Here is a 13564-nt window from a genome sequence, read left to right as displayed (position 1 = left end):
GACCCCCAACACTGCACATTTTCTTTGTCTCCCTAATCAAACACACCTGATTCAACTCATCAGCTCATTAGAAGAAACTCTAGGACAGGGATGGGCAAATGCTGTCCTGGAGGGTCACTGTCCTGCAGAGTTTAGCTCCAACCCTGATAAACTCTCCTGTCTGTAGCTTTCTAGTAATCCTGAAGACATTGATTAGCTGGTTCAGGTGTGTTTGATTAGGGTCTTAGATAGACAGCAACCATCAAAATAATGTTAATGTGTCAATGCTAACTATATTGAATCAACATCTCTTTTGCTCCAGCAATTAATGTTGATTTATTTTTTTATTTTTTCAATTGAATCCATAAATCAATGGTAATGACGTTGAGTCAATGTTACAATGTGATGTTGGTTCAACATCATGTTTGCACTCTCAGAAAATGAAACAACAACTATAACTGACTTAAAGCCACACAGTCTGAAATCAACTGCAAATAAAAGACAATAAATCTCTGTGTTTCTGCAAGACAGAGTAGCTCTGATTCTTTGGTTGTTCATGATATGTTAAAAAAAAAATGTGTCATTGTACCTGATTACTGTAGGTTCATAGAAGTGTTAATGTAACACTTTTGATACAGAATTAACTCTGAATGAGATTAGTAAATGAACAAGATATATGATGATTTTGTCATCATATTCAATATAACAAACTGCATTCAAAAACCATGTGTGTGTGCACAAGTGTGACCTGCAAAAAGACAGTTCAAGCAGCAAAATAAAAACTTTTAAGTTTTAAAAGTCAAGGGTCAGCATCCCAACTAAAGCAAACACTGATCTCTATAATGGTAACTTCAAACCAAACATTTTCAATTAAACATCTCAATAACAACTTCTGTAGATGTATGACAGACATAAAGTCATACTGGTTAATAATAAGTGTAATAATGTGTAATGGCTGGAAGTCAGTTGTAGTTCTTGTGTTTCTCTATTTTCTGTTTGTGTGTTCCTCTTTCCTGTGTAGTTGCTGGTCTAGAGGAAATCTCTTTGTTTAAAATATTTTTTTAGTGGTCTCAAATGAAAGTTCACTGTAATACTTTGCTCACATTGTTAGTGCATTATAAATTTTAGTTAATACATTTAAATGACAGTTGGTCAATTTAAGGCAGTCGGTTTCTGCAAGTGAAATTAGTTAACTCGATTTTTAATTTAGTGCAGGGTATTTTTACAGTAACATACTGTAGATTACAGTAAAGAACTGTACAATTATCAGAGTATTTTACTGTAAAAAAAGCCTGGTAAGGTCTAACAGTGTACTGTAGTATGTCTGCATTTATGTGTTTCTAATGTTTGTGTGGTTCTTTTTAAAACTTGATCTTTATTTTATGGATTTAGTGGACTTTTTTTATGCCAAGTAATTTGATTAATTTCTTATGATGAGGACATAGCATATCTTTTCCTTTTAATCTGAGTTTTCCTAACCAGTCAAAATGGTCAGCTACATCATGTGTCAGGCATTTCTTAAGTTCACTTGATATGTATAAATATAAAATATATATATTTATAATGTGCATGTGTAATCCCAGTGGAGTTCACTAACCAGGGAAATTAGCTTCCTATTACAACTGGCTCGACTTTCCCTATAATGTTAATCTCCTAAAGCTATGACTTAATTCTTATTTTGATTTTGATATAAAAACGTGTAGTAAAAGGTCAATTTAAGGTCATACTATCTGCCAAACATTATAACTTTATTCTTGTGGCACTAAAACACTGTCATTGAAGTCGAGGACTGAATCTTTGAACAAATCATTCTCTGAACTAATCAGTCTGAATTGCTTCTTTGCCATTTTGCTCTAATATGCAAAAAACTTGGGATATTGAATGAGTTATTTGTATTTTAATTAAACTCTGACTCCATTATTTTATCTGACTTAAATAATGACCAATAAGCAGATTTCAACCTAAATTCTTAATGAATTTAAGACATGTCTCAATATATGATTGATTATTTTTATTTTTATAAATGTTTTAACTAAATGAGAGCATTTTAAATGTATGATGTCAAGTCAAACTGCAGTGGAACATAATATATTTTTACAGAGTCTGCAGGGCAACCAACAGACAATACTATAAACCCAACAGCAGCACATTGCTTTAGAACAGTAATTAAACTGACTGGATTCAGCGGGTTTAATGCACACATGTCAGCCAGTCAGAATCAAGTATTCAGACAGATATAGTAATATTCTGTTGACCCTTTCCATCCAGACAACCTGTCTGAAGCCCGAAGCATTCTACGAGACGTTCTCAACAGACGGCTGCCAAAGTTTGTGGGAGAGGCCCGACTGAAGGAAGATGAATTAAAGGTACCTTACTGGCTCTTAAACTGTCAGATATAACATGTTTAATATATGTAAAAGTTAACCTGTATGTTTTAAAACATTTATATTTACTTTCGCTTTGACATCACATATCACAGCAAACAACCACCCATAGTCAATTAAGCAAATTGTAGTCTTTATGGACTGACTTTTTCCTCTCAAAAACTTTTAGAACATGCTGACAGAACACTGGGAGAAGATGGTCGAAAATTTTAACACCCAAAATGAAAATTACCATGAACAGGTAACCATCACCTGATCTCATTGCACTGTAGCTTGCTGCAAATATGTTTGACAAACACAGTTACAGCTGCCAAAAAAATAAAAAATCACCAGATCATCTTTCCACATGTGCCAGATGTAGGCCGGATCTGGGCCGTCACAGTGTTGCTATGTGGGCACTTTAGTTTAGAGTTGGTGCCCTAGGTCTTGGCCGTTCCCTTTATTACTCAGCTTATCACGCTGCAGTCCTTCTCTCTTCGTCCATTTAATTCAGGCATACTATGTTAAATAAGTTTTATTTGTATTGTGCATTTCCAAAGCTCACTGTTCCTTGCAACCAACAGGAGAGGTCTTTAACCCTGCTCCTGCACTGTCCTGCAAAGTTCATGTCCAACCAGCATCAGCACAATTGCATGTGTATGTTCAAACAATCCTGAAGAGCTTGGTTAGCTGCTTCAGGTGTGTTTGACTTGTTTTGTAGTTAAAGGGTTAGTTCACCCAAAAATGAAAATTCTGTCAGTAATTACTCACCCTCATGTTGTTCCATCCCCGTAAGACCCGCACTTTAGATTTAGTTTGGCTGCTGTACCTGAGTTATAACAGTCAGATGAACAAATAGAAAATGTGATCTGATGGTGTTGGTTGTGTTTTAACATAATTATTTGACTTGAATCATTGAGAGCATAATTTCTGAGTTAAGTTTACCTTATGGATTATAGCAGCATTGTCATCATAGAGCATACCATTTTTAGCCTTTTCAATGAAATCCAAATGATCAAATCAATTACAAAAAAAAAAAAAACCTTTTAAAAAATACATATATTTAATGTAGGCACACACATACATCAATAATTAGCGTATGAATCTCAGCAATGGTGACAAACAGATCACCTCTGAACATAAGCTCATTATTTATTCATGCAGCAATGCATGATGGGAGCCATGAATGAGTTTTGATTGGTGGCACCCAGAATGCACTGCAACATACTTTATAATTGTCACCATTGTTGAGATTCACAGGTTGATTCTTGAAGTCTGTGTGTCCAAAAAAATTTATAAAAATAAAAATAAATTTTAAGAAATTATTTGGATTACATTGTAAAAGTTAAATATATTATGCTGTACAAGGACAGTGCTGCTATAATTAATGAAATAAACCTAACTCAGAAATTAGGCTCTATATGAGTTCAGTGATTTGTTCATCTGGCTTTTATAACTCGGCTACAGCAGCCAAACAAAATCTAAAACAAACAATAATCACAATAATGGTGACTTAAAATTATGGTTTCTCCTAATGGTGCGTTCACACCGGATGCGAATAGTGCGTCAGGCGCGAGTGATTTCAATGTTAAGTCAATGCAAAGACGCGTTATGCGCGTAAAAAATTCCTGCGGCGCGAATGAGGCGTAGAGCGCGGCGCGGTAGACGCGAATACGCCTCATTCGCGCGATTGTTTTATGTAGTGCTTTTTGTGCATTCACGCGTTTGACGCGAATTCGCGTCTGCTGCCCGAGTTAAAAAATCTGAACTTCTGCGTCAATTCGCGCCGCGTTAACCAATCAGGAGCCTGCTTGCTGCTGTCACGTGGTGAAGTGACAGTTTATAATGTTATTTTATGTTTGGCCTCAATAAATATTTTGTAATATGACTAAAATGCTTGGTGTGCAAAGCAAATCTTTCACATAAAAACTCGATTTCAATATATGAGAGATACTCATTTTGTATTGATATTTATTCCATATCTATTCTAGATTATATGAAACATTATTCTAATGTAAAGACAACAAACACAATTTAGTGTATAAAAACTTTAAAAAAAAATCACAGGACAGGTTTCACTTTTGGAGGCTGGCTCCATTTATTATCAAAACAAAAATAAATGACAGATTAGGTGGGTGCGGGCGAGGGTGAACCTCGCACCGGGCTGTAGAGCGCGGGCTCGTCAGGCATAGACCACTCGAGGCCGAGGCCTTATACGGCCTACGCTGTCCTCGTCAGCGTCCTCACCGTTAGGTCCATCAAACCTAGCTCCTGGAGCAAATTGTGAAACTCCTGAAACCCTCCGGAGGGTCTGGTGGACCCGAGTACAGCGAGTATGTTCCCTACGCAGCTGTTTCTGCTCTCCAGACCATATACGAGCGGTGACTCTCTCGATTAATGCTAATACTAATGCTCGATAAACATCTAAAAAAGATGGCCGCCAACGGGTTTCGAAACTTTCGCCTCCGGATTTCGCCTCTGACGTGCGTAAATTTCGCTTCAAACTTTTGTTTTTACTCGCGAATTAACACAAAGTGGTCAAGTGTCAAACTAGACACGGTAGACGTGAATTTGACACGCTATTCGCGTCCGGTGTGAACGCACAGTTAAGTGATTCTGCTTGTTAATATCAGGTGTCTTCAATAATGCTCAATCATCACTCAATTAATCACTTAATTATCTCATTAACTTTAACACTGCTTCAGTGTTACTTATAACACTCTGAGTGTGGACTATATAAACATTGAGCAGTGTTAATTTAATTTGATTTTGCTGTGTAGAGGCAGCTCTTGATGCCCCAAAGTCCAAAGGAAACCAGAAACCATCAAGCAACATGTCAATACACACCTTGAATGCCACAGAGCCCAATTGAGTGAAAACTAGTGGACCCCAAACGCTGAAAAGGAACCCTTGGTTATGATCGCCATCAAGTCATGAAATCCTGTTGAACACGCAGCCACTCTATCCGCAGAAGTCATGCTGCAAACACTGTCAGTTAGGCAGGTTGGTGGATTCAGGAAGGCCAGATGAGACACCACCGCAAGCACACCATCTCTTTGCACAGAACCATCTCTTTGCGTGTGAAACAGGGAGAAACATACAATTTAAACCTATACAAGAAGACAAAATAAAAACAGTTAGAGCATTGTGAAATAACATTGACCGCCAAGGACAAAATAGGTGGTCATTTACATGCTTTGGAGGCAACTCAAAAGATATGAAAATCTCCAAGCACAGACTTTCTGGCTAGGTCGTTGATGTGAGTTCCCATAGTGTCAACTACTGATGCAGCATCTCATTCCCTCCTGGGAACTGTGGCTATGTTCATAATTGAGAAGTTTTCAGATTTATAAAGTTGTATTATGTAGTGTTAGTTTTAGAATAATCAGATTAATATTTTATGTGTCAGAAAAATCTGCTGACCGGCTTGAAAGCCCAGTCGAGTGACGCCCAGTCTGATGACATCTTCAAGAAAAAAGTGAATCAGGTACTCATTCCCTCTCAAAAAAAATAAATTTTGTCATGATTAATACAATTTAAAGTGTCCTGAAGCACCCACCCACCTAGCAAACTGAAGAAGGGTTTAAGTGCAAATCCACTAATTTCAGACATAGAGCAAAATGTTAAATTAACAAGGGGGATTTTGATGTGCACCTATAGCACTCACTAAAGAGATGAGCAGATAGTGCAGCATTGCCACCAGCAATCAGCACTGCTTTCCAACATAGTGTATTCAGAGTTTTTATTTTGTTAGCTTTATCAGATAGTATAACATTTGATCAGTTTGGAGTCAGAGCACACTGCAAAATATACTTTATTATATATATTTATTATATATTTTAATACATAATATTATTTAAGATAAAAGCATTCAATTATTTTGTGTATTTTCGTATATGATAATATCTACCCCTCTAAATGCTTTAGGACATACTGCTGGCCAGTTTGGGAGACCAGCCTGATGAAGCTTTCAAGATTAAGGTAGTCATTCAATTTCTCACTTGGCATTTGTGGTACAGGATTATAATATTGCAATTATACATGTCTCAAGAGTATAGTCTGAGCCACAAACACACAAAAACAAATAGTCTTTTATCTATTATCCATCCATAAATTGCAGTTAGTGTGTCGCAGAGTACAACCAGGTAAGTACTGCATATCCACTGGGAATAACAGCTATACAACAATAAGACTAGGCTGCGTGTGCGTTTGTCTCTTAATCCCTATGTTATGGGGACCAAATGTCCCCACCAAGATGGCAATATCCCAAATCCCTGTCCTTGAGGGGATATGTGTTGGTCCCCATGAGGAAACAAGCTTTTAAATCATACAGAATGATGTTTTTTTATTTATTTTTTTATGTAAAAATGCAGAAAGTTTTGTGTGATGGGTAGGTTTAGGGGTCAGGTTAGTGTAAGGGGAGAGAATATGAAGAGTTTGGTTCCAAAATGTGATAAACGCCATTTTTCAAAAAATTGAGTTCCCGCAAAAATCAGTATTGTATTGAAAGGTCCATTTTTTTATTTTACGTAAAATGCGATATCCGCCGTGTTATTCTGTCATGTTTTCTCCCTTTCTTTCCAAACCGCGACAAACGCCAGTCTCCTTTCTCTGCAGAATGCGATAAATCCTCTCAACCAATCACAGCGCACCATTCCACGCATCGTAAACTGTAACGGTGGCGCTTTGAATACACCCGCCATCCTAGTTTTTCTCATCTACTTTGTACTTATTGATCAACAAACAAACAAACAAAAAAAATAATAAATTTGAAGGCATTGATGGACCTGTGGTGGTTTCTGCGGTAGGGAACAAACGTAAGCCATCGAAATCTAATCATTTACGTGAGGAGGAAAAATGCTGACTGTTGCTTGTTCTCACACGACAGCATGAAACTTCTGTCACGCTGACACGTTGACCCCAGAGGATCTTTTAAAAAAAACGTTAAATTGTTTTACTCAAAGTCAACGAAAACCGAGCAGGACCAAGTCATTTTACAGCTAATGGCCGTCAAAAAAAGTTCAGGAGGTATTTCTTAGCGATGGCTGATTGAATGTATTTTTAGTCCAGTTCGTGCCTGTATATAAGATAGTATTGACCGAGTTCAGAGGCTGTCATATGTGGATCAACTGACTTTGTTATGTATTTTCAACAGTTTCAATATGAAAAATAACTTTTATATTGATTCAATAGATTCACAGTAAAATCCCTGGTGTTAAATTTAACACCGCTTGGTGTTTATATGGGAACCACCAGCAGAGTGTTAAAAGTAACACTGAAGCAGTGTTCGAGTTTATGAGATAATTAAGTGATTAATTGAGTGATGATTGAGCATTGAAGATACCTAATGATAACAAGCAGAATCACTGAAGAAAAGAGAAACACAAGAACTACAACTGACTTCCGGAGATGAAATCAACTGAAGAGAAAAGAAGACATTAAATCTGTGAAGATCTCAGCAGAGGAGGATTAAACAACTCCACAAACAGCATTACCAGCTTCACTTATTACCAATTACAATTAATAGAGGTGTAGATGTTGATGTTTTATTTGAAATAAATTGTTTTGTACAATTAATGTGTAATCACCATTATGGTGATCGGTGTTTCATTTAGTTGGTCATTTTGACTCTCAGCTTTTTTATGCAAGTTTATGGTGCTTATAACAGTGTTTACCAAAACACATCATTTGTTACATAGGAAGCCAGAAAAAAAGATTATCAGAACCATCATGAAGTAAAATGATTCGCTAAACTCATCACTGACCAAATTTTTTTAATTTGTTATTAATGGATTATTTTCACCAAGGATCATTTCTTACCACAGTTCAGACACTCTGAATTTAGATTTTGAAAATAGATTGTTGGGAAAATTATTTTAGATACACGCAGACATTAACAATTAGCATATGAATCTCAACAATGGTGACATGCTTCATGCAGCAATGAATGCTGGGAGCCACCATATTATAAAACTAATGGCTCCCAGCATGCATTGCAGCATGAAGCATGTCACCATTGTTGAGATTCAGCTGATTCTTGATGTTAGTGTGTGTCTCTAAATATATATATATTTTTTTCTCACAATGTATTTAGAAAGTAAAATTCTGAAATGTTTGATCTTTGGCAAAAAAAAAGTATTGATGGTAAAATTCTATTAATAACAAGTAACCTCTTTTGATCAGTGGTGACATTTGTCAAACATTTTTCTCTATGATGATGAAATATATATCACCTGATCATCTTTGTTTATGGTTTCCTTTGCAACAAATGATGTGTTTTGGCAAACACTGTCACAAAGACAACTAACATAAAAAATATAAAGAGTCAAACCACCCAACTAAAGGAAATGCATTTTCAATAAAACATCAACATCTAAAACTCTGTTTATTCTCAAAAAGAACTTCTGTAGATGAATGACAGAAATAAGGTCAAACTGGTTTGTAATTAGAGAGATTTCATGTATTTTCAGTGGATCTCATCTAAGGCTGTGTCTGGAAGTCAGTTGTAGTTTCTTTTCTCTTTTCTTCTGCTTGTTATCATCAGGTATCTTCAATAATCGAACAACCATCACTCAATTAATCACTTAATTATCTAATTAACTCTAACACTGCTTCAGTGTCACTTATAACACTCTGCTGGTGGTTCCCATATGAACACCGATCGGTGTTAATTTAACACCAGGGAATTTACTGAGATTAATTGCATTTAAAAAAAAAAAAAAAAAAAGTGTCATGAATTTATTGCATTTGAGAAAAAAAAATCTGTTTTTATAATAAATCTTTGAAAATCAAAATCTGGATTTTTATTTTTTATGTTAATATAACCTAAAGATGCTACGTGAAAGTTTGAAACAGAAAATAGAGCAAGGCAGAGCAGAAGGCCATTTTATATACTGGCTGAACAGGAGACTTCAGGGCTGAGCGGGAAACTTCCATGGTAGAGCTGGTGGAGGAACAACCACAGTGTAGCCAGCAGTGGGGAGCCATTGTGGAGTCAGGGTGGAGGATCAGTGTGGAGCAGATGGAGCTGGAGAAGGAACTTTGGCTACTATATTCATGAATAAAGAGAGGGACATGTTCTCAGTGGCCATGATGGTCTTCAAGGGCGAGATAAGGAACCCAGTCAACACGTGAGATCATGTGGTGATCACAGTGACATCACACCATTCTCATACGGTGATACTCACAGTGTCAGTAATGTATGAGCTCATTGTAAATTCATAATGTTGAGCAGGATGAGAAGAGGCGGTTCACATATCAGTCACTGGGGGAGATTCTACTTCCTGTTTCTCAATACTATTACAGTGATGTCACAGTGGTGTCACATGGTCAGCTCACAGTATGAGTGCACACACAGATAACAGATGTTTCTTATAAGAACATTCTCCAAACATACAACTGACTTCAGCCACAGCCTTAGATGAAATGAAGACATTAAATCTGTGAAGATCTCAGCAGAGGAGGATTAAACAACTCCACAAACAGCATTACCAGCTTCACTATTACTAACCAGACTGACTTTATTTCTGTCACACGTCTACAGAAGTTCTTATTGAGAATTAATAAAGTTTTATATGTTGATGTTTTGTTTTGTTTGATGTCACCATGATGGTGATCAGTGTTTGCTTTAGTTGGGCTCGTGAACCTTTTAGACATTATATTTTCTCTTGCTGTTGTGACTGTGTTTGTAAGACACATTTGTTATGGCAAAAGCCAAAAGAGAACATATCCAGGTGATGCTTGATTTTCATTGATGATGATAACATATTCATCACCTGGATTCAGTATACAGTCTTTGTGAGGTATTATTCATTATATTCTTTAAATTAAAATAGCTCTGTGATTACACAGTTTGAGATACATCAGTGTCATAATCATTCATGAAGGGTTTGAAATGTATAATAAGACACAAACATTTGAACTACTGTGTCATTTATACACAAAGAGAGATCAAGAATCAGAGTATGAATCTCAACAATGGTGACGATCAAATGCTTCAGAATCAGAATCAGAATCAGAAAGAGCTTTATTGCCAAGTATGCTTGCGCATACGAGGAATTTGTCTTGGTGACAGTAGCTTCCAGTACACATACAATACAAAGGGACAAGACAAGTGACAAGTAACAGGTATAAAAAAAAAAAAAAAAAAAAAAAAAAAATAGAAAAAATAAAATAAAAAGATTATAAATTATAAATATATATAAAGTTATAAGGTGCTATAATGAAATGTCTGAGGGAAGTATTGCACATGTTTGTTCCACAGTAGGGGAACATTTAAGTGTTCATGAGGTAGATGGCCTGGGGAAAGAAACTTTTCCTGTGTCTGGTTGTTTTTGTGCTCGGTGCTCTGTAGCGTCGACCAGACGGTAACAGTTCAAACAGAGAGTGTGCTGGGTGTGACGGGTCCAGAGTGATTTTGCGAGCCCTTTTACTCACTCTGGATGAGTGCAGTACTTTGAGTGTGGGAAGGGTAGTGCCAGTGATTCGCTCAGCAGTCCGAACTATCCGCTGTAGTCTACGGAGGTCGGTTTTGGTAGCAGAGCCGAACCAGACGGTGATGGAAGTGCAGAGGATGGACTGAATGACAGCTGAGTAGAACTGTACGAGCAGCTCCTGTGGCAGGTTGAATTTCCTCAGCTGACGCAGGAAGTACAGTCTCTGTTGGGCTTTCTTCACAATAGAGTCTATGTGAGTGTCCCACTTCAGATCCTGAGAGATGGTGGTGCCCAGGAACCTGAATGACTCTACTGCAGTCACAGTGCTGTCCATGATGGTGAGTGAAGGGAGTGCAGGGGGGTTTCTCCTGAAGTCCACGATCATCTCCACTGTTTTGAGCGTGTTCAGCTCCAGGTTGTTATAACTGCACCAAAGAGCCAGCTGCTCCACCTCCTGTCTGTACGCAGACTCGTCACCGTTCCGGATGAGTCCGATAACAGTAGTGTCGTCTGCAAACTTCAGGAGCTTGACAGAGGTGTCTTTAGAGGTGCAGTCATTTGTGTACAGGGAGAAGAGCAGTGGTGAGAGAACACATCCCTGTGGAGCACCGGTGCTGATGGTGCGGCTGTCGGACGTGATTTTGCCCATTCTGACTAGCTGTTGTCTGTCTGTCAGAAAGCTGGTGATCCATTGACAGACGGAGCTAGGGACAGAGAGCTGGGTCAGTTTGGTCTGGAGCAGTGATGGGACGATGGTGTTGAAGGCAGAACTAAAGTCCACGAACAGAATCCTTGCATAGGTCCCTGGTTTGTCCAGATGTTGTAGGGTGTAATGCAGTCCCATATTGACCACATCATCCACAGACCGGTTTGCTCTGTAGGCAAACTGCAGGGGGTCCAGCAAGGGTCCAGTGATGTCCTTCAGATATGCTAACACCAGTCTTTCGAATGACTTCATGGCCACAGATGTTAAGGCAACAGGTCTGTAGTCATTGAGTCCTGTGATCTTTGGTTTCTTCGGGATTGGGATGATGGTGGAGCGTTTAAAGCAGAAAGGGACTTTGCACTGCTCCAGTGATCTGTTGAAGATCAGTGAGAAGATAGAGGCCAGCTGGTCAGCGCAGGTTTTCAGACAGGCTGGTGAAACACCGTCTGGGCCTGGTGCTTTCCTTCTCTTCTGTTTCCTGAAGATCTGACGCACATTATCCTCACTGATCTGAAGTGCAGGGAGGGAGGGGAGGGGGATGGCTGGAGGTGTTGATGGCTGTGTAGAGAGATGGTCAGGGCGGGTATGGGGTGTCTGATCGGGGGTCTCAAATCTACAGTAAAAGACATTCAGCTCGTTCGCAAGATGCTTGTTGCTGTCGATGCTGGGGGATGGTGTCTTGTAGTTGGTAATGTCTTTCAGGCCTTTCCACACTGATGCAGGGTCGTTGGAGGAAAACTGGTTTTCCAGCTTTTTGGCATAGCTCTTCTTAGCCACTTCAATCTCCTTTGTCAATGTGTTCCTGGCCTGATTATACAAGATCCTATCCCCACTCCTGTAGGCATCTTCTTTGACCTGACGAAGCTGTCTGAGTTTTGGTGTGAACCATGGTTTATCATTGTTGAATGATAAGTAAGTCCTGGTAGGGATACATAAATCCTCACAGAAACTGATGTATGATGTTACAGTCTCTGTGAGCTCGTCCAGATCGCTGGCAGCAGCTTCAAAAACACTCCAGTCAGTGCATTCAAAACAGGCTTGTAAGACCTGCTCTGTGTCGTTGGTCCATCTCTTTACAGTCCTTATTACTGGCTTAGCAGTTTTAAGTTTTTGCCTGTAAGTTGGTAGAAGATGAACCAGGCAGTGATCGGAAAGTCCTAGAGCTGCTCTGGCGACGGAGCGATATGCATCCTTTGTTGTGGTGTAGCAATGGTCCAAAATATTATTGTCTCTGGTGGGGCATGTAATGTGCTGTTTGAATTTAGGCAGCTCACGTGTGAGTTTTGCCTGATTAAAGTCTCCGAGAATGATAAGAACAGAGTCCGGGTGTTGTTGTTCTGTTTCTGTGATCAGATCAACCAGCTGTTGCAGCGCCGTACTCACGTGTGCTTGCGGTGGAATGTAAACACTGATGAGAACGAGCGAGGAAAACTCCCGCGGCGAGTAGAACGGCTTACAGTTAAGGAAAAGCACTTCCACATCAGGACAGCACATCTTCCTTAACACAGTTACACAGTCCCACCACCGCGCGTTTTACCCGTTGACTCCATATCGCGATCTGCTCTGAACAGCTGAAAGTCCGGTAGATGTAACGCGCTGTCCGGAATGGCTTCGTTCAGCCAGGTTTCCGTGAAACAAAGAGCAGCAGAGTTGGTAAAGTCCTTGTTTTTGCGTGAGAGCAGAAGTAGTTCGTCCATTTTGTTAGGGAGAGAGCGGACATTCGCCAGATGGATGCTAGGCAGCGCCGTTCTGAATCCGCGCTGCCTGAGCTTAACGAGTGTGCCGGCTCGCTTCCCACGCCTGCGCGTCTTATACTGTTTCCACAGTGCAGCGGCGCAAGCGACGACAATGTTCCGCAAAACGCCAGAAGAATCAAAAACTGGTTGGTGATCAGTTGGTGTGCACTGCCGAATGTTCAGCAGTTCGTCCCTGGTATAACTGATAGCGTATGACAAACATAAAACAGGACAAACTAACAAAAACAGTGTAACAACTGGAGAGCTCAACACCGAGGCAGCCATCCGCGGCGCCATCTTGGATGTATTCTTCATGCTGCAATGCATGCTGGGTATGTATTCTTT

General features: G+C 39.2%; 1 protein-coding gene across 1 annotated transcript in view; it reads left to right on the top strand.

The window, feature by feature from the left end:
* The window catches only part of LOC309495549 (uncharacterized protein), a 116513-nt gene that overhangs the window by 82929 nt on the left and 20020 nt on the right, over window positions 1-13564 (top strand). Inside the window, exons 16-19 of the mRNA XM_082165330.1 lie at window positions 2248-2345; window positions 2533-2604; window positions 5752-5829; window positions 6270-6323. Of these exons, the coding sequence (XP_082021456.1) occupies window positions 2248-2345; window positions 2533-2604; window positions 5752-5829; window positions 6270-6323 (302 nt within the window). The remainder of the gene's footprint in view (window positions 1-2247; window positions 2346-2532; window positions 2605-5751; window positions 5830-6269; window positions 6324-13564) is intronic.

This window comes from Leuciscus leuciscus (assembly GCF_965113295.1).
Source record: "Leuciscus leuciscus genome assembly, chromosome: 3".
In the NCBI taxonomy this organism is placed as follows: Eukaryota; Metazoa; Chordata; class Actinopteri; order Cypriniformes; family Leuciscidae; genus Leuciscus; species Leuciscus leuciscus.
The sequence above is the reverse complement of the archived record's forward strand: the minus strand, read 5'-3'. Positions and strand labels throughout refer to the sequence as shown.